We start from the raw sequence: 22,389 nt of genomic DNA on the forward strand, positions 1-22,389 counted from the left end.
AATTAGGCCCGCCATTAACTGTAAAATGTAAACACTATTCCAGACCAACCCACCAGAAAAATCTGCTGGTTACTAAATAGGGTTTTCATAGGCTAAGGGACAACTTAAATAACAATATTTTCATAAAGTTTACTTTGGTAGAAATGGAAATTATGTTTACAGGAAGTGAACTGTGTGCTAGGAGCTTTGCAAATATTACCTCAAATCTTAAATCTTCACAAGTACTATAAGGGAGCAATTATTTATCCCATTTTATATTTACAAAATCTGAGATGAGACTCAGAGAAGTAAAGGAACTTACCTAAGGCCACCCAACTAATAAGCTACAAAGCTAGAATAGAAAGGCATTAGAGCAGGGCTGAGCAAACTTGTTCCATAAAGGTTTGTAAATATTTTTAGCTTTGCAAGCTATTCAGTCTCTGTCACAACTACTCAACTCTGCCCCTGTAGCTGGAAAGCATATGCAGGTGATATGTAAATGAATGGGCACGGCTGTGTGCCAATAAAACTTTATTTATAGACAGTGACATTTCAACTTCATATTTTCACATGTCAAAAAATGTAATTTTTCAGTATTATTTTCTGACTATTATAAAAGATAAAAATAATCATAGCCCATGGCCAGACAGAAAAGCAGTGAGCCAAATTTGGCCCACAGGCCAGAGTTCACCAAGCTGTTGGCAGAGTATGGGAAAGAACACAGACTCTAGAGGCTGGCTGCCTTGGTGTGAATTCCTGCTCTCCCACATCATCTTCAATATATAAACTCAATGAGTTACTTAACCAATATCTCTGTACATCAGTATCTCAGGTTGGGTTCCCCCCAAACAGACCCTGAGACACGTTTTGAGGGCAAGTAGTTTATTTGGGAGGTGATTCCCCAGAAGCACTGGTGGGGATGTAGGAAGCAAGACAGGGAAGGGAGGGAGCCCAATATGGAAAGTTACTGCTCATCAAGGAGCAGGTTACTGCTGGGGACAACTGGACACAGTCCTGCCGGGCCCTCCAGGAGACAAGCCTCAGTACTGCCCTGCCTAGCAAGGAAGGGGGATGGGGGGATATTCATCCTCTGCCAGCTGTGGTGGAGGGCTGCTCTCAGGGGTAATGACAGGGCAGTACCTCTACACCCGTGTAGATAGACCATTCGCTGGGGACCAGAGAAGGCCCTGGGGCAGAGTCACAGAATGCCTAGGGAATGGGGGGTGGGGCACTGAAAGGTCCCCTGCCACTCAGCTTCCTCATCTGCAAGTAGGCATAATAATAAGGCCTACCTCGTGGGTGTATTGAAAGATTAAATGAATAATATATAAAGTGCTTTAAGTCTGAGACTAGGAAATGTGGGTGAAGCACTTGCCTCAGGCATAGAATTTAAGGGGATGCCAAAAAACTCAGTAATCAAGATCAATCATATTTTGGGACTTCCCTGGAGGTCCAGTGGTTAAGACTCTGTGCTTGCACTTCTGGGGGCGCAGGTTCGATCCCTGGTCAGAGAACTGAGATCCTGCGTGCCACATGGCGTGGCCAAAAAAACAAAACCAAAAGAGTGTTAACTTTATTTTTAAAAAAAAAAAAAAAAGATCAATCATATTTTGATGCAACATTTTTTTAAAAAACCAAAGTTATTGGAAAAAGTCCATGATGAACAAAATGTCAAAATGTTGCGTGTGCGGCCGAGCAACGCGGGTCCCGGGAGCGCGGCGGCGGCGGGCGGCATGAGCGGGGCGGGGGGCGCGGGCCGGGCAATGGCCGCGCTGCTGCTGGCCGCGTCCGTGTTCAGCGCCGCACTGCTGGCCCCCGGCGGCTCCCCGACGCCAGACTTAGGAAAAAAAAGGCGCTTAGAGCTGAAGATGGACCAGGTTTTGCTGCTCATCCATAATGAACTGCCTGGGACAAACTTTACCGTCTACTGGAATTTCGATCGCTGTTATCATTGCCTGCTCCAGGTCCTGGTCGACGTCTCCCAGAGCAGGAAACCCGGGGAGCCCAGCGTTGAGGCCGTGGCTGTGAGCACCCAGCACGGATCCATCCTGCAGCTTAATGACACCACGGAGGAGAAGCAAGTCTGTAGGCTGGAATACAAATCTGGAGAATTTGGAAACTGTTCTCTCTTGGTAAAGCACACCCATGATGGAGTCAATGGAATTGCGTGTGACCTGGTCGTTAATGAGAAGCCAGTTGACAGTAACCTTCCCGTGAGTATCGCGTTCCCTGTTGGCCTGGTGCTCATCATTGTGGTGTCCTTTCTAAGGTTCTTGCTGAGGGAAATTTATTAAAGAGAAACATTGACTGAAACCATTGAACACAGGGCATAACAACACACAGAGGAACTTCTAACGGCCACCGGATCCAACAGGTCCCGGCCCCCCACCCCAGGGTCCCCAACAAGGTGCCTCTGCTGCACCCCACCGGGCGGCCCTCCATCCCCCCCCCAGTCTCCCTTCCTCAGGGCCCCGCGGGTGGCCTCTCGCCAGGACGATGGGCGCCGGCAATGCCCGCTCCCCCCGGGGCAGCCCCTCCCCCTCTGGCCCACATGCCCGGGGCCTGGCCCTGCCCTATGGCGGGCACAGGACAGTCCCACAGCAGGGCACGCGCCACCGAGCCGAGGACGTGGAGTCCCAAGGAACAACGGGGTGGCCCAGCAGAGCACAGGCCCCGGGGTCCTTCCGCAGACCTCCTGCAGCCCCGGTCCAGGTCTTCCTTCCCAAGGTCCCAGGTGGGCTCCCAGGTCCTGGGGTGGGCGCTGGCTGTGACCTCGTCCATCCCGTCCTCCCCGCCGGCTCCTGGGACTGGGCTCGGGGTCTCCGCGAGGCTCGGGGTCTCCTCCGCGTGGGCTGCTCAGAGGAGAACACATGCACACAACAAGCAGCGCTGGGCCTGAATCAATGCCCAGAAAGCACACTTGAGCTCACGACACTGGCCCACAGAGACCAGAGCCTTGGCTGGCACGTGGCGCACCACAGGCCTCCGCGGGGGGACGATGGCTAGGGTGTGTGTGTTGGGGGGAGGGGAGCGGGGGCTGGGGGAGGGTTCCTTGACGCCTGGGTCCCTCTGGGGCCTCTACAGGGACACATTTGGGCTTGCCAGCACAGGGAGCAGCCTGCCCCAGAGGGGGGACACTGAATAGGGGTCCCCTCTCGGAGGGAGGCCCAGGCACCTTGAGTGGCCCCTAACGTCTCCCAGGCCAGTGTAGGTGGCAGCCATCTGCAGGTGCCCCTCACCTAGGCCGGGGCTGGCCACTCAGGGCTGCTCCCAGGTGGCAGGCTTTGGGGCTGGCCTTGGCATTGGCAGCTGGTGAGTTGTGGTTCTCCAGGCCAGTCCCAGGTCTCCAGTGGCCATGCACAAACCTAGGTAGAACAAAACACTCTTCCCTCCCGCCAACAAATTCTCTTGGACCCTGCCCGGACCCCCCTCCTCCTCCTGCCCCTCGTCCTCTTCTCCATGTCTCCCTCCTCCGTCTCCTCCCTCTCCTCCTCCTCCTCCTCCTTTGGAACAAACGCTTCCCTGCACCCCCCACTCACACCAAAGCCAGTTGTGGGGTAACTGGGCCACCAGGTACTCAGCGCCCTGCCTGCCAAGCTGAGCCGACGCTCTCGCCTGGGATTGTCTCCTCACAGCGTTTGCTGTCCTTGTCCCTATTGCCCTTGCAGGCTGCAGGGGGAGGAGACTGCCCCCGGCCCTCACTTGCGCAGAGGCTCCAGGGGGCTGCCTTCCTGGGGCGGGGCTCCCCTTGAGCGGTGTAGATGATCCTGAAGACGGGCTGGACCCTGCGGTGTCACCTCCGGGGCACCTCCTCTCTGCCCCGCAGCTCTTCCTGGCCAGCGCCAGCGCTGGCTCCTTCCGGCAGGGGCGGCCCCGGGGGAGGCACCTCTAGGCCCCGCGTGGCCTGGGGGCCCATCAGCATCATTAGCTCAGAGCCCACAGGGTGGGCGTCTGAGGGTGGCCGGAAGACAGGGCTGATGCCAGAGCCCCCGACTATACCTTTCTTAGTCTCTGCTGTGTTGGGGTCTCTGTCTGAGGCTCGGGGACCCCTCGTGCTGGGTATGGTGGCTCCCCGCTTGTGTCGCCGGTGCCTCCCTGAGCTAACGTTGGCTTGGTTGGTGGAGTCCCTTCCAGCTGGTGGATGCCGAGGGGGCTGGGCCTGGGCCTGGCTGCCCTGCCCCTCTGCCCCAGTCAAGGCCCCCACTGTCCCTGCGGATGGCCCCTTCCCCTCGTTAGAGTATCTGGGTTGCCTGCTAGGGGAGGGGGTGCCTGGGTATCCTGAGCCTATGCTTCCTCGGGCTTGGGGTGGCTCATGGCCCCAGCCCCCATCTCGTTTCCCAACTCCTCTGCTGCAAGCTGAGGCTTCTGCTTTGTTGGGGGCTGGTTCTCGGCCCTAGGACACGCTGCCTGGCTGTGGCCTTCCTCCCCAGTCCCGCAGAGGCACGGCACCTGCCTGCGCTTCAGTGACAGGGTAGCCCCTTCCTGGACGGTCTCAGCACTGCTCCCACGAAACAGCCGTGCCTGCACCATGACCGGAGGGGCTGGCACACTGGTTTCTGCCAGTACCTGGGGGCCAGAGGCCCTGCGGCCCCTTCCCACTTGCCTCTGCTTCTCCCTGGCCACTGCCATGGTGGCCTCCCACTCCTCATCTCAAATGAGCTTCAGTAACTCCAGGAAAGTGGGCGCACACCTTCGCTGCTCCAGGAGCTTGAGCTTGCCCTGGAGGGCGGTGCTCATGGAGGCCTGAGCCAGGACGTGTTTCAGGCGAATCATGTCTGCGCTTCTCACTGACCAGGGGCTGTGCTGCAGGGCGTTCTGCAGCAGGGGCTCTAACCATAGCAAAAAATCAGAGACTTTCTCTCCGGACTTCTGGCATGTCTGGAGGAAGTTTAAATGTGAGGTTCTATAGTCCTCTTTATTCCCGAAGATCTGCTTCAGGATGTCCAGGCACTGCTCCACAGTCATGGAGTCATTGTTGGCCCGGGGCCCTCTAAGCTTTCCAGGAAACGCCGCTGCTTCTCTACCTCAGGCACCTGCCACATCTGCATCATCTCAGTCACCTGCTCTAGCCAGGCTTCGAAGTTCTCTTCGCCTGAGTCTGGGAACGTGCTTCCCGAAAACACCTTCAGTTTTGGGTACCACATGCTTTCTTTCAGAGGCTGCGGGACTGGTGGCTCGACTTGAGCCAAGCCTTTTGGCTCTACCTCCTCAGGGTAAGTGCTATGCTCCAGGGTATTGACCACATCTACCATTCTCCAGCCCTCATCTTTCAGGAAGTAGTTCAGTCTGTTGATAAATTCATCATCTGGGCTATGGGGCTTCACCACCACTTGCCAGGTACCTCCCTTTCCTGGGATCTGATTGGGCATCGTAGCATAATTGACCTCGTCAGCCAATTCGATGAAAACTGCCTTAGAGTTGTCTTCCCTTCTGAACATTCTGCCCAGCGCACTGTAGGCACACAGGGGCTGTAAGCCCGCCTTCAGGGTCTCTGTAATTTCCTCTTCACTGCACTCCACAGGGATGCCCACGATCAGCACGGCCTTCCTGGGTTCCAGGTCCATCCCCTTGCACCAATCCTCCAGCAGATTCACAGCCATTGCTACCACTACCTATGGACTGATCTAATGCTAGGGGCAGTAATCAGCTCACAGCGTCTGACCAGGACTCAAGGAATTCTGAGTCAATGCCAAGTATGAAGGCAGAATCGTTCCGGGTTCCCACAGCCTCTGCTTGCCGTGGCCTCCTCCTCACAGTCCAAGGACTCCTCTGTGTGTACTGGCGGCGCCTGCTGGAGACGCCTGCAGGCCGGGGCGCTGTGCACCACGCCACCGCGCGTCCGTTCCCACTGCTCGCGTGGCGCATTCTCCTGTAATTCATTTCCAATCTCATAGTGTTGTGGTCAGAAAAGATGCTTGATATGATTTCAATTTTCTTAAATTTACTGAGGCTTGATTAGTGACCCAAGGTGTGATCTATCCTGGAGAATGTTCTATGTGCACTTGAGAAGAAAGTGTAATCTGCTGTTTTTGGATGGAATGTCCTATAAATATCAATTAAATCTGAAAAAAAAAAATCAAAATGTTACATAAAAGTAGGATCAGTAACAGCTCTGTGTGGATCCATACTGGATCCTGAGTCAAAACAAAAAAATATACATTACCATAAACATGATTTCATGTATTTTTAGTGGTTAATTTTTTTCAGAATTAGATTTTGAAAATGTTGATGATGGTTTTGCTTCCATTCAAGGAGAAAAGTGAAATTATCATCAATTCTGTTTGGGGTGCAAATAAAACACTTAAACTTAAAATAATGTTATGCATTTTAATACACCTGCTTGTCAATTTTTCAGTATTTTTTTTCAACTTCTTTAATGTTCTGGAAAAAAACTAACAAATAAAAAACTACAGGGCTTCCCTGGTGGCGCAGTGGTTGAGAATCTGCCTGCCAATGCAGGGGACACGGGTTCGAGCCCTGGTCTGGGAAGATCCCACATGCCGCAGAGCGACTGGGCCCGTGAGCCACAATTACTGAGCCTGCGCGACTGGAGCCTGTGCTCCGCAACAAGAGAGGCCGCGATGGTGAGAGGCCCGCGCACCGCGATGAAGAGTGGCCCCCGCTTGCCACAACTAGAGAAAGCCCTCGCACAGAAATGAAGACCCAACACAGCCATAAATAAATAAATTAAAAAAAAAAAAAAAAAAACTACATATGAGCATCATATGGGAAATGCAAATTTTCCTTTTTTGCCTTAGGTTTCAATATGGCTCCACACAGCACTGTCTTTATTTAAATTTTTGATGTTTTGTTCATTTTGGATTTTATGTTAATTTTGATTTTTTAAAATATTGCACAAAATATGAGTTATCTTGATAACTGAACTTTCTGATGTGCCCTCCCCCCTAAATTTTGTACCCACAGTGAGTGCCTCACTTTCCTTACCCTAGTCCTGGCCCTGGTTAGTATATACCTGGCAAATAAGTGCTTAATAAATATTACAGCTCATCTTCAAACCTGGTTTATGCAGCACTACTATCAGTGTTCTTTTTTTACAGCCCCCATGCTGCTTCCTTGGTCTATCAGGATAACCACATATTCACATCATTATATCTTTTTTTCTATCATGGCATGTGGGAAAAAAATGCAGCCTTTTATTGAATATTTCTGAAGCATATGTGTTGATAACTACTCACATAACCTGTTATGGAGGGGGGGAAAGTTAGCAAAGCCAAGGCAATTATGGCTGGATAATTTGAAGGACCCACTTTTTCTTGACAGCAAATTAATTGATGTTATAATGGGTATGTCACCCTGTCATCCATCAACATTTAGTGAGTTCTGACAATGTGCTAGGTTACACGTGAAACAGAGCACACACACACACCAAAATCCCCAACTTGTTCCTTGCCAAGTGTGATCCATTGATGATATGGTTTGTAATGTATATTTTTTTACGTAAAAAGGAAATAATATTGCCTGTACTCCCTGTTTCATCTTAGCCTGCCTCTCACCCCCTCCCTCTCTGTGCCCTCCCACCGCCTCTTTCTTTCCCTCTTCCCTCCACCCTCCCACCCCAAATTTATCTTAGCACAATGGTTCTGGTTCGTTTTGAGCACGAGTTGTAATCAACTTCTGAAGTGGAATAAAGAGAATTCTGATTTGTGGGAGGAAGTAAATTTGTCTGATAGATGCATTTTAATGACTTCTGCTTATTAATGACCCAGGCTTTCCAGAACCACATTTAAGAATTAAAGCCGTAATCGGCTCTGCTGATTTGGCCTCACAACATATCACTGTAGAAGCAATGAAAAGAATCAGCAGCAGCTGCCTAACCGACTAACGCCCTGTGCTCTCTTCTCTGGGCCTGTTAACAGAGAGATGCTGGGGTCTGGAGAAGTAAATAAACAATAGCTTTGTTGAAAGTGCTCCTGGAAGAAAAAAAAAAAGCCTATGACTCAAAAGAAAAAAAAAAAAAATACACCAAGTAATTACAAAAGAAACTTCATTTCCAGTTGCTGAATAAGACATTAAAGAATTGCAGGAAGCAAAACCCAGTACAAAAACAGCTATTTAATTTTTAGAGTTGTGGTTAGCAATCAAAATGAAAGGATGCTCTGGGGTGGATTTATAACTTTGTCCATAATTCCACTTCCCCATTTTTTTTATTTGTCTATGTACATTTGTTTTGGGCAACACATTCCAGTATCAGATTGAGACCTACAATAGTGAAATTTCATCCTTAACCCCACATTTCCTTTATTCTAGCAGCTCTAGTTACAACCTAATGTTATTTTAACAGTTTTTCTTTAATTTAACGATATTTAATTTGCATTCGCTCAAGTGACATACAATAGATCATGCTATTACCATGATTTATATCAGATGAACTGGCATAAATTCAACGTTATAAATTGCGCCTGTAAATGAAACTATTATTTTACAGGAATTACTGAGCAGAAAGGGTAAGGACCCTCCAGTCAACCTTAGTCAAACCCACTCTTTAGAGTTTTATATTTTATGCCTGCAATAAATGCTTTTGTGAAAGCCCATAACCCACAAAAAAGTCATTCGAAGTACATTAATTACGATAATACTATCCAAAAAGCTGCAAGGGCCTATTTTTGTGACATCATTCTTTGATTTCTTGCTGCCTTAAATTATCCCTCTGATGGCTGTGGAGATTAACAGTCATACTTTTGTCATTAAATATAAGGCATTTTAAAGCTTAATCCACCTAAGTTCTAATTGATATTGCTTTCAGTTGGCAGATAGCAACCTGATTTATAATTTAAATATGCGGCATTATATGCATCTCTTCAGTATAATGAAAAAGCCAAGTTCCTCTCATCTTTCTCAGCAATGTTAAACATCAAGGAAAAGTCGCTTTCTTTTTTCCTTTTATATCCTGAGCCTAATTGAAAACTGTTCATTGAATTTCAACATGATAGAAAAGTCTTTTTATCTCTCAATTTGTCCATTAGCGATTATAATTGAAGTATCTGCTACACAGCTGAATTGATATTGTTCTTGTTTAAATTCTGAATTACTCTAAATCTTTCAGAAGACATCAAAAAATATATATGTATATGTATGCACACACACACACTTGCATATGTATGTGGCTGAGGAGATACCAGCTAACGACTTTGCTTAAATGGAACATTAGACTAGCTCACTCTCCACGTGGATAAAGCCACACAAAGAAGGAAATCATCTCATTTTGCTGGAGAATGTGTTGCATAATAATCTTACCGGCATGACCATAAGGTTTGCTAATTGCCACATCTGTTTAACATCTGTCAGAGGCTTCCCACATGTTGCCAGCAATATTACAACACAGTACATTACCACAAATTTTATTGTTTTCAACTGTTATTTATTTGTCATAGACATTACTACAGCTAATGATGTCTATGTTATACCACTAATTATTTTCTGTTTTTTTAGAAATCTCTATTTAATCTACTTTCTCAGTTTGGATTATGCCTTTCTTTCCTGCCCCCCGTCCCATGACCCCTGGCTTCCTGTAACCTCCCTGACAACCCCTTCATGTTAATGATACTAATTCTTCTTCATCCAGAGTCATAAATATCCTAATGGGTTTGTAGAACTGAAAAAAAAAAAGTTTGCAAAATGTCTTCATTTCTTAATGGCACTGCTGAATTCTTTCACTAAATCTCTAGGCTGAGCCCATGTTAGTGATGATAAATGTACAAATATATCACTGTTTAGGCTGCCTTTACGGAGGCAGAGTCTTGCTGATTTTTTTTTTTTAATTTATTTATTTATTTATTTGTGGCGGTGTTGGGTCTTCGTTTCTGTGCAAGGGCTTTCTCTAGTTGCGGCAGGCGGGGACCACTCTTCATCGCGGTGCGCAGGCCTCTCACTGTCGTGGCCTCTCTTGTTGCAGAGCACAGGCTCCAGACGCGCAGGCTCAGTAGTTGTGGCTCACGGGCCCAGTTGCTCCGCAGCATGTGGGATCTTCCCAGACCAGGGCTCGAACCCGTGTCCTCTGCATTGGCAGTCGGATTCTCAACCACTGCACCACCAGGGAAGCCCGCTGATTTTTTAAATTACTTTTATATCTCACCTGGTTCCTCACTACAGTGCCTCCTTTTTTTTTAAGCACAGCAAACCACGACATCTATTAAGCAGAAAGTAGAGATTGACAAACTGCAGACTGAGCGAAGTACACATGACCTGATTTAAAATGAATTGATAGGTGTCACTGATCTCTGTTACACATAGCATATGTGAATGCCATATGATGTATTATTTATCCATAGTAGATGCCTTTTTGTTTCATTAATAAACCTGTATATCAGAGATATACAGTACCAATGATTAGTGTGAGGCAGTACAAAACGACATGGTATTTGCCCGCCATTGCTCAATTATTTTCCTCATTTTTTCCGTGTCTTTGCATGAATTATTAAGACCTTGGCTGTTTATTTAAGAATCTAATTTTAGTGCATGTGTCCAACTGAATTCTGCTTTCTCCTCTAATGAAGGAAAACAGTGTGAGAATTTCCAATCTTGGTCTCTGATTTTATATATGCAATGCACAATGCAAGTCGTAAAGGTCACTCTGCTTTTGAACCATATAGTATAGACATTTGATGGGCCTAAAAATCCATTTTGGTTACGCATCACATCTTGCCAGCAAATTAAAGCAGAGCTGCTTGGTTAAGTCAAGCACGATTTGCATTCGCTTAGAGAGAAAGAGATTAAAGGAGCAAGGATCTGATTTGAGCAACCCTACAGAAGATCTCTTCTGTAAAAGGAAGGTAGGTGATTGGAGATAACTTCTTGAAGTTGCTGTGAGTGACCGTTGTTCATATCGTGATGTCTAACGTTGCCCATCCTAGTCACCACATTTTGATGACTTTGGTTTTCACGTCTAGTAATGCACATTCATTTACAACCAAATCATGCCACAACCTGCATAGAGATCTTTGAGAAGGCTTATTGAGAGAGTAGATAGAGATGACCTTACACATAAAATCTGCTTTGCTTTTCTAAATATGAACTGAAGGATAACATTTTGTTATGGATTAAAAGTGATTGAAGATGATATATAGATGTATAGTTGGGGGGTTTACTTAGATTTTTTTTTCATTAAATGACTTTTTCAAAGATAAGTCTGAGACCAAGTTTCTTTAGCTTGTTTGTTCAAGATCTAGTGGAAGGAAAATGATAAGTTTTCAATGTCCACATTGCTTTGAGAGAGTAGTAAGTGCTGCAGAGTCTGATAAGAAATCTCACATGGTGTAAATCAAGCAGTGTCTGGAAGCATACAGTCCTGCCACAGTCAAATTTAAATTAACTAGGGAAATGCAACGTGGCAAAATGAAAAAAATCACCACGCACATCAAAACACCTTTTTCAGAACCAGGCACACTCCTTCATGGCTAGTGGGAGTTTAAATAAATTCAAACTTTTTTAGGGCAGTTTGGCAATAGCTTTCAAAATGTATAATGCTGTTCCATTTGACCCCAGTGTTCTTCTGATAGGAACACACACACTATAGATATTATTGCACAGGGGTACAAAGTTAAATGTACAAAATCAATTTTGCAAAGTTGTTTGTACAATTAAAGATTTTTAAATCGAAAACTGGAAACACTTCAAGGTTGATCAATAGGGGAATATTTGCACAAATCATGCTTGATCCATTGTAACAGAAGAATATTGGAAGTAATCTAAATGATTATTATTAGGAGAGTAGACAAATGATGGGTTCATATAATGAGATACCACACAACCATTAAAAATAATAAAGGTCTATGGTACTAATATGGAAAGATGTACTAGATGATAAGTAAAAAACAAGCTATGTATAATATGGCCAGTGAGTGTGTGTGTATTTGTGGATGTAAGGTGTGTTGGATGTTTAAAGCTTTACACATCCACTAGAATGTACATCCCCAGAATGGAAGGGATTTGGCCTGTCTTGTTCACCAACATATTGCCTACATCTCTATATCAGTGCCTGGCACAAAATAGAGACTCAATAATTGCTTGTTAAATGAATAAATGAATGCTCATATGCTAGTACAAGCATAAAGGTCTGCGTTAAAGATATGGAAGGATACAAACCAAATGTATAAAAGATAAGGCACAGGATTAAAGGAGACAGACTAGGGAAGGTTGTGTTGATTCTCTACACTGTTGGAGTATTTTTAGAATGAGTATTTTTCAAAAGGTTTTATCAGAAAAAAAAAATTAAAAGGCTTTCAAAATATAATAAAACCAAAAAATGGAAAGCCATGTTGTGGCTCCCATTTGCATTTTTGTATGACTGTAGGATCTGTCACAAAGATCACAGTCTCTTCCGTCATGCCCCATTTCCCCCTTCTGGTTAGAAAAGAGGGCGGGTAAGGACATGATGGGCAGCATTTACAAGGAATAAGATGCTCTTCTAAAGCTCTTGTGATTGCACATTTGGGGGGCTGACCTCAGCTCTGTGGATGCTGACCTTGTGAAATACTCAACAGGAAAAGACTTGAACAAAGCCATCAAGGACAGCTCAATCAAGGTGTCCGACTGTCTGGAGCAGCAGTGAAGAGAGAGGGGGATGGACGGACATGTTAAAAATTAATAAAAAGTATATTAAAGGACTTCCGGTTTAAAATCGTGGGTTGAATTCACCGATTTATCTTCTCTTCTTCTCAAAACCTTGCTAAAATGATGGTAAAGGGATTAAAGAGTTATAAACTCCACAAGGACAAAGAGAGTGGGAGAACAGACAATGACAGCAGAGAAATGTCAGCCAAATTTTGAAAGATTGAGTAAACAAGTGGTAAGTGACTAGGTTCCAGTACTTTCCCATTAGCTCAGGACTGGGTGTTGGGAAGGCAACGTGAAGCCAGTTCAGCTCCAGCACCTGGAGAACTTTGAGACTGGGAGGCACCAGTTACTTCTGAAGGCGGGAGTACAGGCTTGGAGTGAAATCAGGAAAACTCTAAGGATTTCCTCCCCCACCTTCCTCCTACAGAAAGGAAAGTTATTAAGGGCATGAGTTTAAAGACTATGGAGAGAAGGACACCCAGCACAAAGGAGGCTGAGAATGACAGCCCTTTATGATATAAGCAGGCATACTGACAAAGACCCTCACCATCCTGTCTCTGCTCAGCTCCCAGTCTGGGCTACCAGGTCAACACTCACCTCCCTCCCAAGTGAGCGGCTCACTGTTTCCTCTATGAAAAATACCTAAGAGAAAGGAAAACTACAGATACTGACATCCTGGGGGATTTCCATGAAGCAGGCAAGTCACAGCCCATTGCTCCCACTTAGAGGTCCACCTGTCAACAGTCCATCCCAGACGTAAAGCATTGAGTGTGCTTTTAGTGCCTCACTTCAAAATACAAATGGACATCCAAGCATCACCAGGTATTTGAGAAAAACCTCTAAGATAAATTCAGAGATGAAGACAAACGGGGAAAAGGAGGAACACTAAGGAAATAGAGACTGTTAATGTGCAAGAAAAAAAACGTCAAAAATACTGAAATATCTTCAGAGTGATAAAGCATTCATAAATAAAATGCATATGATGATGAATAGCTTTTGGAAATTAAAAGATAGAGTGCAACATTTAAAAATTCAAATGATAGTTTGGAAGACGATGGTGAGAATTCTCCCAGGAAGTAGAACTAAGGAAAAAGAGGTAGACAGTAGAGAGAAAATATTAAGAAGAAAATTAAAGATACAATATCCAAATAATAGAAGTTTTATAAAACAACAATAGTAAAAATTAGGAGTGAAAAGGGGGAAATAACATAAAAAATTATCCAAGAAAATTTCTTAAACTGAAGACGAGCTTCAGGAACCCATTAGTTACCCAGCTCAGTAAGTGAGAAAAGTCCACACCAAGATATATCATCATAAAATTTCAAATCCTAAAAACTTTCCAGAGAGACAGAGCTATTAGAAAAGCATCATCACACATCACAACAGCCATGCTGAAAACTGGAAGACAATACATTTCTTCAAAATGCTAATGCAAAAGTATTTCTTTCCAAGAATTCCATAACCAGCCAAATTGTTACTCAAGAATAAAAATATTTTCAAACTTGCAATCTCTCAAAAATTGAAATCTCAGATCCCCTTTCTTTAGAAAAAGGGGAACTTTTTTTCTTTTTCTCCAGATAAAGGGGGTTCGTCTGTCTGAGAATGAAGCCAACCCAGAGGAAAAGAGAACGGGCAGTGGGGTGGGAAGTTGGAATCTCACCATCATCATTTGAGCCCTGGACCCAAAAGTGACGAGGAGTGTGGGTGTGTGACCTGCACCGCAGTTTTTGGTTCATTCTGACTAATTCAATCCCTGCTAGTTAGAGCCCATCCCTTTCTACCTCATCCGTGAGTTTTTCTGAATTGTGCCAACCAATATGGATCTCTCTTTTTCCTGATCATGAATCATTTAACTTATATTATATTAAACCAGTAAGACACTTTATTTCTAAGGCATTACTTCCTTAGCATGTAGGTTTTATGTTTCTCTCCTACATATAAGCCTGTCTTTCCCAATGGGTTAAAGCTACTCTTGGACTGAAATGGTGAGTTCCTGGATCCACCTCCCCCTCACACCCAATGGGCCACCAAGTTGATTCCACTTCACCTCCTTGCTCCTCCCACCTTCTCTCACATAAATTCCTACTGATCTCCTTGCTTTCAATTTCCCTCCTCTAGAATCAGTCCTCCACACAGCTGCCCAGCCATTCTAAAATGCCAATTGGATCATGACCCTTCTTCCTGTTTGAAACACCTTAATTGCTCTCAATGGCAGCAGGATAAAATCCAACATCCTTAACACATCATGCAAGATCTAGCCCCCAACTATCCGCGTCCCCGTCCCACGTGAGTCATCTGAAACCACTTAGAGCTATTTCATACCCCTATGACTTTGCAAACCCTGTACCCTCAGCCTGGCATGTCCACCCCTTTAGTCTGACAAGTTCTCACACATCCTGCTAGAACCAGCACAGATAAGTCCTGCTCTCTGAAATGTCCCCTAGTCCTTCCCTCCCCATTTAGATTGCCTGCTCTCTCCTCTAACATCTGTCCTCTATTAGAGCACTTACCATATCTTTTACCTCTTGTGACATGTTGGCTTCCCACACTAGGTGATGAGTTCATTTCTCATTGAGACAGGCTCTGTCCTTGGTAGATAATAAATACTTAGTGACGGATCAATGAATTCTCTTCTAGAACCCACTTCCTAGCACTTTTGTTGAAATACACCTCAATAGATATCTAGCAAAATAAATGGAAGTTTCTTTACTCTCTGTAGGATGCTTTCTTTGGCTTTGTCTGCCCCACCGTATTCCCCATCATGCCAGTGCTGGTGCTAGAACGATGATTTTTTTTTTTTTTTAGGAAACTATCTCTCTCTTGGTCCCTCCCACCTCTCCCTTGTCTTACCAGCTCATGAAAGCTGACTGTTAAATTTTTAGCAACCTTCTAAGCCATTTGAGACTGTGCAGGTAGTCTGAAATCAGGCATGGTGGGAGTATTTGTACATAGAAATGTCCCCTGCCCATCCCCAGAGCCAGTTACTAAATATTTCCCAGATTTCAGCCCATGTGGTTTGACGGGAGTTGACCCCACCCACAGCCCACCCAAGGTGGGTACTTGGCTCAAGCCTGGCCACTCAGTGTGGTCCAAGCCTCCCAGGGCCACAGTGATTGGTTCACAGAGGGACACATTATTTTTGCCTGACCAATGAGAATCTCTCCTGAGACGTTGCTCAAACTACTCAAGAGAGGTGCTCCAGGCACTGACATGGGCATCTCTACAGAGGACAAATAATCCCCGCACTTCTGGCCTGCCAGGAGGGGAAAACCTGTCAGGGAATGAAGCCAACGTGGGGCCAGGGTTGGAGGCCGGGGAGAGCGAGGGAGGTGAAACTAAGTCCTGACATAACCGTTTGAGACCTGGATCCAGCGATGACTCAACCGGTTCTCGTTCCTACACATTCCAGTTTTCCGAGTCAGTAAAGCCCCTTTTTTCCTTTGAGGGGTTTGGGGTTTGTTTGTTTTTTGTCACTTGCCATTGAACATATCCTGCCTGACGTATAGTTTATCCCACCAGGTCATGTGAGTTTTCCTGTAATGTGGAAGGCACCTCTTCAGGTTGTTACCTTGCTCCAGTCAATGACCTTGCGCTGGGGACTGCCCCTAGACATGGACCAGGGCCCCCAGCAGCAGTCTACACACCATGGCCTTCCCCTCCTGGCCACAACTGAACCTCTTCCTCCCCTGTATTTGCAAGTTTCAATAGGAGGTGTTTTAGAGTTAAACCACATTATTGGGAGCACTTGAGAGAAAAGAGCCACAACCTTCACTAAGTCCCAAGCTGCCCAGTGGCTGCTCTGCCCTTGACTGCTTCCTTGATTTTATGAGAAACCCCAATAAATTCCTTATTTCAGCTTAAGTTACTCAGACCTGCTTTCTATTAACTGCACTTAAAAGAATCTTAACTCAACCTTTCCCAAAAGGTAGTTCATGAACAGCTGGGATACAGGACAGTTTTAAGTAGCATAGTGATGTCTACTTCTAACAATTGTGTATTTATTTTATGTATATTCAGAAAGATAAAACTAACACATCTAAAGTGATTCCATGGATGCCATTACTTAGGATGAAGCTGAAACAGGTATTTTTTTTTAATCTGTCAATTTCAAGAGAACATTCAATAAATATACCCATCAGGGTTCTTGGCTACAAGCAACAGACCAAATCTGGTTAACTTAGCAGAAATTAATTTGTTGGCAGGAAATCAGGAAGTCCCCCAAAAGAGAAGAAGGCTGGAAAAATGAGCAGGAACCAAGCAAGGGAAGTTGTGTCAGAGGAACCACTTCAAGGTCACTCCAGAGGGACCTTAACTCTTGTTAAGACACAATTACCCAAGTACCGTGGCCACTGCTGCTACTGGATATTTCTGCCATTGGGCTCACAACACTGTCCCAATGCCTTTGCTACACATACTAAGTGAAGTACCTCTACGTCCCTCAAGGTTTAAGTGCAACAGGGTATGATGTGAGCCAAGCCAAGATGCCACCCCTGTACCACAGTGGGGAGAGAGAGGGAGTACTTGCCAGTGGGTCTCAAATGTGGCTGCTCATTGGAACCATCTGGGGAGCTTTACAAAATGCTGTAACCTGGTCCCACCCCACAGGTTCAGACTGTATTGGTCTGGAGTACAGCCTGGGCATCAGAGCTTTTAAAGCTGTCCAGGAGGTTCTGTTGGGCAGCCTAGGTTGAAAAGCACTAGGCTAGGTCGCCTAGCTTTCATAGTGGGCAGTTTTATTCACTGAAGGGAGCTCGGCCTTATCTGAACTTCTTTCCTACATTCCACAATTGGTTTCCTTACTCTCCTTATATGCTCTAGTGCTAATGCTGTTTTCAGCTCCTTCAATTATGCAATTTCCTTATCTTTATACTATTGAGAATACCTTACAAGATTTCTTAAACAGCAACTAAATTTATCTGCCTGTCATTTTGTTTTCATTATCCATGATAGCAATCTCTCGCATAGCTTATGAGATCATATCAAGTGATTGGTTTTAAACAAACAAACAAAAATCCGCAGAGTCAACATTTGTCCCAAGGTGTGCAGGATGCTTGTTGCTTCGATGGCTTTGGAGTGATCTGCATCTGATTTGGGCGTTCACCCTGGCCCACAAAGACTTCTCTCCTGAGCCTATGGATGTTTGTTCTTGTCTACTGTTCCCCTTATCACAAATACTGGTGTACTGTTTTCTGGAGTGTGTTGCTGTGGCCCAAGTTTTGCTCCATAATGAAAGCAATAATTCTGAAAGCATGCCGAAGGAATGAAGACGCATGGTAATTGTCAGAAGTTCTTCATTTTGAACGTGAATTGCTCATCGTGGTTGACAGTTGATGGCTTTTAGCTGTAGAATGCCTGTAAAAATAACAAGAATTTTAACAACCTAACTTCTGGCTTGCTTTCAGATGAGCTTATCAACAAAGGACGTCTGGATCCGTGGAACACATGAGGAGGTCAAACTCAAAGCTGTGTTGAACCTCAGCTGTGAACCCCCATGATTACCCACTTGGCTACCTGGGTACAGTGTTCACGCGTTTCTACTTGCCACCATCTGCCCCAGAGTTAAACTCTGATGATGCAGCTGGCCAGGCTTCTCTGACTCCTCTAACCCAGGGTTTCTCCACCTCAGAATTACTGACGCTTTGGGCCAGATAATTACTTGTCGTGGGGACTGCCCTGGGCGTTGCAGGATGTTTAGCAGCATCCCTGGCCTCTCTTGGTCCACAAGATGCCCACAGCACATACCTCTCCCCAAGCTGTGATGACCAAAAATGCCTCCCGCCATTGCCAAATGTGCCCTGGGCAGGGAGCAAAATCACTCTCAGTTGAAAACCACTGTTCCAGTTCTTGCTGAATATTAGGTTTACTCTTGACGCCATCCCAATGGAATCAGAAGCTTTGGGCATGGACCCCAGGAGCCAGCACTGGAAAAGCTACCCAGGGGTTCTAAAGCACAGCCTGGGTTGAGAATTTCCATCCTAAAGCAGCTAGTCTAATATTGCTATGGAGCTTCTTAAAGTCCTGCTCAAATATTTTTATAATCGGACCCTCCACTTAGCAACACATGAGCAGCTACTACATAGAAACAATATTAGCTATAATGTCAAGTACTGTCTCATGGAATTTGCAATTTAATGAGGTCATGAGAGTGCGAGGGAAATAAATTGTTTTTCATGTGTGAGTACATATGGAAAAATACCTGGAAAGGAAACCTAAAAGGAATGAGAGAAATGAGTGCTGATCTGTGAAAGGAGGGCAGGGGAAGTTAATAGACAGGTTGGACCCCGGGAAGCTCATCAGGGGTGAATATGCCCAAGACCCCTAAGAGGACAGGAGAGGCATAGGGCATTTTGATGTTTTGAAGATCCTGGTGTATTTTTAAATGTAGGGGGTTACAAAAACTATACTATATGTTCAGCATTTACCTTTTTTTAAATACCAGCTTTATTATAATTCACACACCATAAAATTCTACATTTCAAAGTGTACAATCCAGTGATTTTTAGTATATTCATAGAATTGTGCAATCACCACCACCATCAAATTTCAAAATATCTTCATCACCCCAGAAGGAAACTTCATACCCATTAGTAGTCACCCTCCCTCATTCACTGCTACTCCCCAGACCCTGGCAATCAATAATCCACCTTCTGTCTCTATAGATTTGCCTATTCTGGACATTTCATATCAACAGAATCATATAATATATGGCCATTTGTGTCTAGCTACCTAGACAGCATCTAAAAACAAAACAAAGCAAAATGAAAGGGAAAACAAAACCTTCCTCCCAAGAGGCAATTTAACCTAGAGCCCAAGAGCTAGACTTTGGCACCAGACAAAACTCAGATTAAATCAAGTCCTAACCCTCTAGCTGTTTGATCTTGAGCAGACACCTTTGGTCAACCACCTAAAAGCATCCCCAACACCCTTCTCAGCATGCGGAATCCTAGTTCCCCAACCAGGGATCGAAGCTGGGCCCCCTGCAGTGGAAGCACGGGATCTTAACCACTGGACCGCCAGGGAAGTCCCTAAAAATCGAGTTGTTTGCTTTTTTTTTTTTTTTCTAACACCCTTCTCAATGCCCAACTCTTACCATAGAGACTGCAAAGGCTAAATAAGCATTGTCCCAAGTCTTCCAGTTTTGCCAAAAAGAGAAAATGGGAAGCTGTCTCAGACAGCTCCTAGGAAGGATATTTCCTTCTGTGATGAGAGAGAGATGTACCGGAAGAAAGCACTGTGTCATTTGTCCTCCACCCCTTTCTTCCTTTGAAGGATGTGTGAAGGCAGGAAGCTTGGACAATGGCTGCCATATTGTGACCATGAGGGAAAGACCAAGAAGATCACAGAAATGCCATCCCAGATTCTGATGTGTTGCTACTGAACCAGTGCCAGCAACTGCCTTCTCACTGATTTATTATGCCCAAAAAATAAGCCCTTGTATGTCTAAGCTACTGTTACTTGGGTTTTGGTTACTGGAAGCATCAACTATCCCAAACTGGAACAGAAAGTTATTTCATTTCTATGTGTAATTTCACATGTTGGTGGGCAGAGCTTCCTCACCTATGTCCCAAGAATCCATTGCCATTTGTTGAAAATAAGGAGTAGTTTCCTTTTGGGAATGTCTCTTCCCTTTGGGGAAGCTTATGGGACTGCTGTCCTGTTCTCCTTTTGGTAAGATATGAGCCTGTTACTCATCAGAAACCCCTCCCTGAAATTTGATTTTTGAAATGGAAAATTATTGGAATTCATTCTTTCCAGTGAGAGCACAATGACTAATGAGTCTGTTTCCACCACAGGGCTGTTCCTGTATTTACCCATGCATGCATTCATCCATGCCTTCCGAAAAAAATTTATTGAGCACCTAATATGTGCAGTGTGAGGACATGGAATTGAAGAAAACAGACAAATTCAAGTAGCTTATATCCTAAGAGAGGGAGTTAGACTATAAACACATCTGTGTCTTATATAACATCAAGTGGTGATGAGGCTATGAAGAAAAATAAAGTAGGCTGAAGGGGATAGATTGTGAGAGAGATGGGGAAAACATGGCTTCTGTTTTAGAGGGCAATCAGAGGAAACTATATTTGAACAGAGAAGCTCTGCAAAAGTGTTCCAGGCAGAAGGCAGAGCAAGTGCAAAGGCCCTGAGGCAGGAGCCTGCTTGGTATGTTTGAAGAACAGAGAGGAGGAAGTCAATGTGGCTGGAGCAGAGGGATGGAATGGAAATATGATGGATGAGAAGGCAGGAGAGGTGTCAGGAACTGGATCAAGTCAGATCAAGCCACTTACTAAGACATGAGGCAACCATTTTAACTTAATCCCTCTGGCTGCTGTGTGCGATGTAGACTGAGGGGGAAGACAGGGAGACCAGCGAGGAGGTGATGGTAGTATTTCAGGTGAGAAATGATACTGCCTAGAACCAGGGTTGTAACTGTGGGGCGAATGGGAAGTAATCAGATTCCGTATATATTTAGAAAGTAGAGCTAACCAGGTTTACTGAAGGACTGGATGTGAAGGGTGAGAGAAATAGGAGAGTCAAGGACAATTCCAACATGCTGGCCTGAGGAGCCATTTACTGAGGTGCAGGACCACAAGAAGGACCAGATTTTTGGTAGACGGGGTGACGTCAGACATTATGATGGCCGTCATTACTGTAGGTCTGCTGTGTAGCTCTCTGGGGCTCCCTCTCGGAAAGTCTGGTCCCTCAACCTTCCCACTGATTCAGGGCTCCCGGTATCCTGCCAGTAATTTGGCTTAAATTAACCAGAGTTAGTTTCTGTTATTTGCAACCAAAACCCTGTAATCGATAAAAGGGGCTCACTTGGCTCTTAAGTGTCAGCACAGGACCCTAAACACCATTCTTACTGTGGAAAACACGTGTTCTGAGCAACAACCGACAAATTCACAAATGAACTTTCGGACGCCACCCATTTCTCCACGGGAGGCTGACTTTTCCTCTCCTGGCATCTCTCCTCAGAGAGACAGCTTCTGCCAGTACAAGGTGGGGAAGTGTCAAATACTATTAAAACCTGATTGCTAATTCAAATGCTATTGTGCTTGATATGCTTGTCATGTAAAAGTGCACAATGTAGCTTAATAAAATTGATAGAACTCCCTTTGAAGATATTTTTGTCACAGAGGCACTCAATAAAACTGTTTCCATCAGGCTCTTCTGCCTCTTGGATATTTTGCTAGTGACACATTTTAGTCAACTAGTCCAAGGCCTAGCAAAGCATGTTTTGCAAAGAATGTTGGAGGGGAAGAAGGAGTACTCAGATTTTTCTTTTTTTTTTTTTTAATAAATTCATTTATTTATTTATTTTTATTTTTGGCTGTGTTGGGTCTTCATTGCTGCGCGCAGGCTTTCTTTAGTTGCAGTGAGCAGGGGCTACTCTTCGTTGCAGTGCATGGCTTCTCGTTGCAGTGGGTCCTCCTGTTGTGGAGCACGGGCTCTAGGCGCAGGCTTCAGTAGTTGTGGCATGCGGGCTCAGTAGTTGTGGCTCACGGGCTCTAGAGCACAGGCTCAGTAGTTGTGGTGCAGGGGCTTAGTTGCACCGCGGCATGTGAGATCTTCCCGGACCAGGGATCGAGCTCGTGTCCCCTGCACTGGCAGGCAGATTCTTAATCACTGCGCCACTAAGGAAGCCCTCAGATTTTTGTTTTTATTTCTTGTAATTAGGAAGCCCTCTATCAACTGCCTAACAATACAGTTCATCTGGTCACTGGGAAACCATATCAAAGCTGTTTTGCTTCAGAGTCATGTGCAATCCAATAAATAACCCACAGAGGTTGCTGTCACTAACTCAAAACTAGCTAACTGTAAATACTAAGTCCATCAATC

The 22,389-nt window shown here is 45.1% G+C and overlaps 2 protein-coding genes across 2 annotated transcripts; one reads left to right on the forward strand and one right to left on the reverse strand.

Moving 5' to 3' along the window:
* The first annotated feature begins 1,655 nt into the window (after nucleotides 1-1,655).
* LOC132349453 (heparan-alpha-glucosaminide N-acetyltransferase-like) lies at nucleotides 1,656-2,273 on the forward strand. The gene has a single exon (XM_059897835.1). The coding sequence runs from the start codon at nucleotides 1,656-1,658 to the stop codon at nucleotides 2,271-2,273; it is 618 nt and encodes a 205-aa protein (XP_059753818.1).
* A 1,990-nt stretch (nucleotides 2,274-4,263) lies between these two features.
* LOC132349454 (paraneoplastic antigen-like protein 5) lies at nucleotides 4,264-5,579 on the reverse strand. The gene is given in 2 exon segments (XM_059897836.1): nucleotides 4,264-4,961; nucleotides 4,964-5,579. Coding segments are annotated over 2 exon segments (1,314 nt in total).
* Between the last annotated feature and the right edge of the window lie 16,810 nt (nucleotides 5,580-22,389).

The sequence above is a fragment of the Balaenoptera ricei genome, chromosome 15, assembly GCF_028023285.1.
Source record: "Balaenoptera ricei isolate mBalRic1 chromosome 15, mBalRic1.hap2, whole genome shotgun sequence".
In the NCBI taxonomy this organism is placed as follows: domain Eukaryota; kingdom Metazoa; phylum Chordata; class Mammalia; order Artiodactyla; family Balaenopteridae; genus Balaenoptera; species Balaenoptera ricei.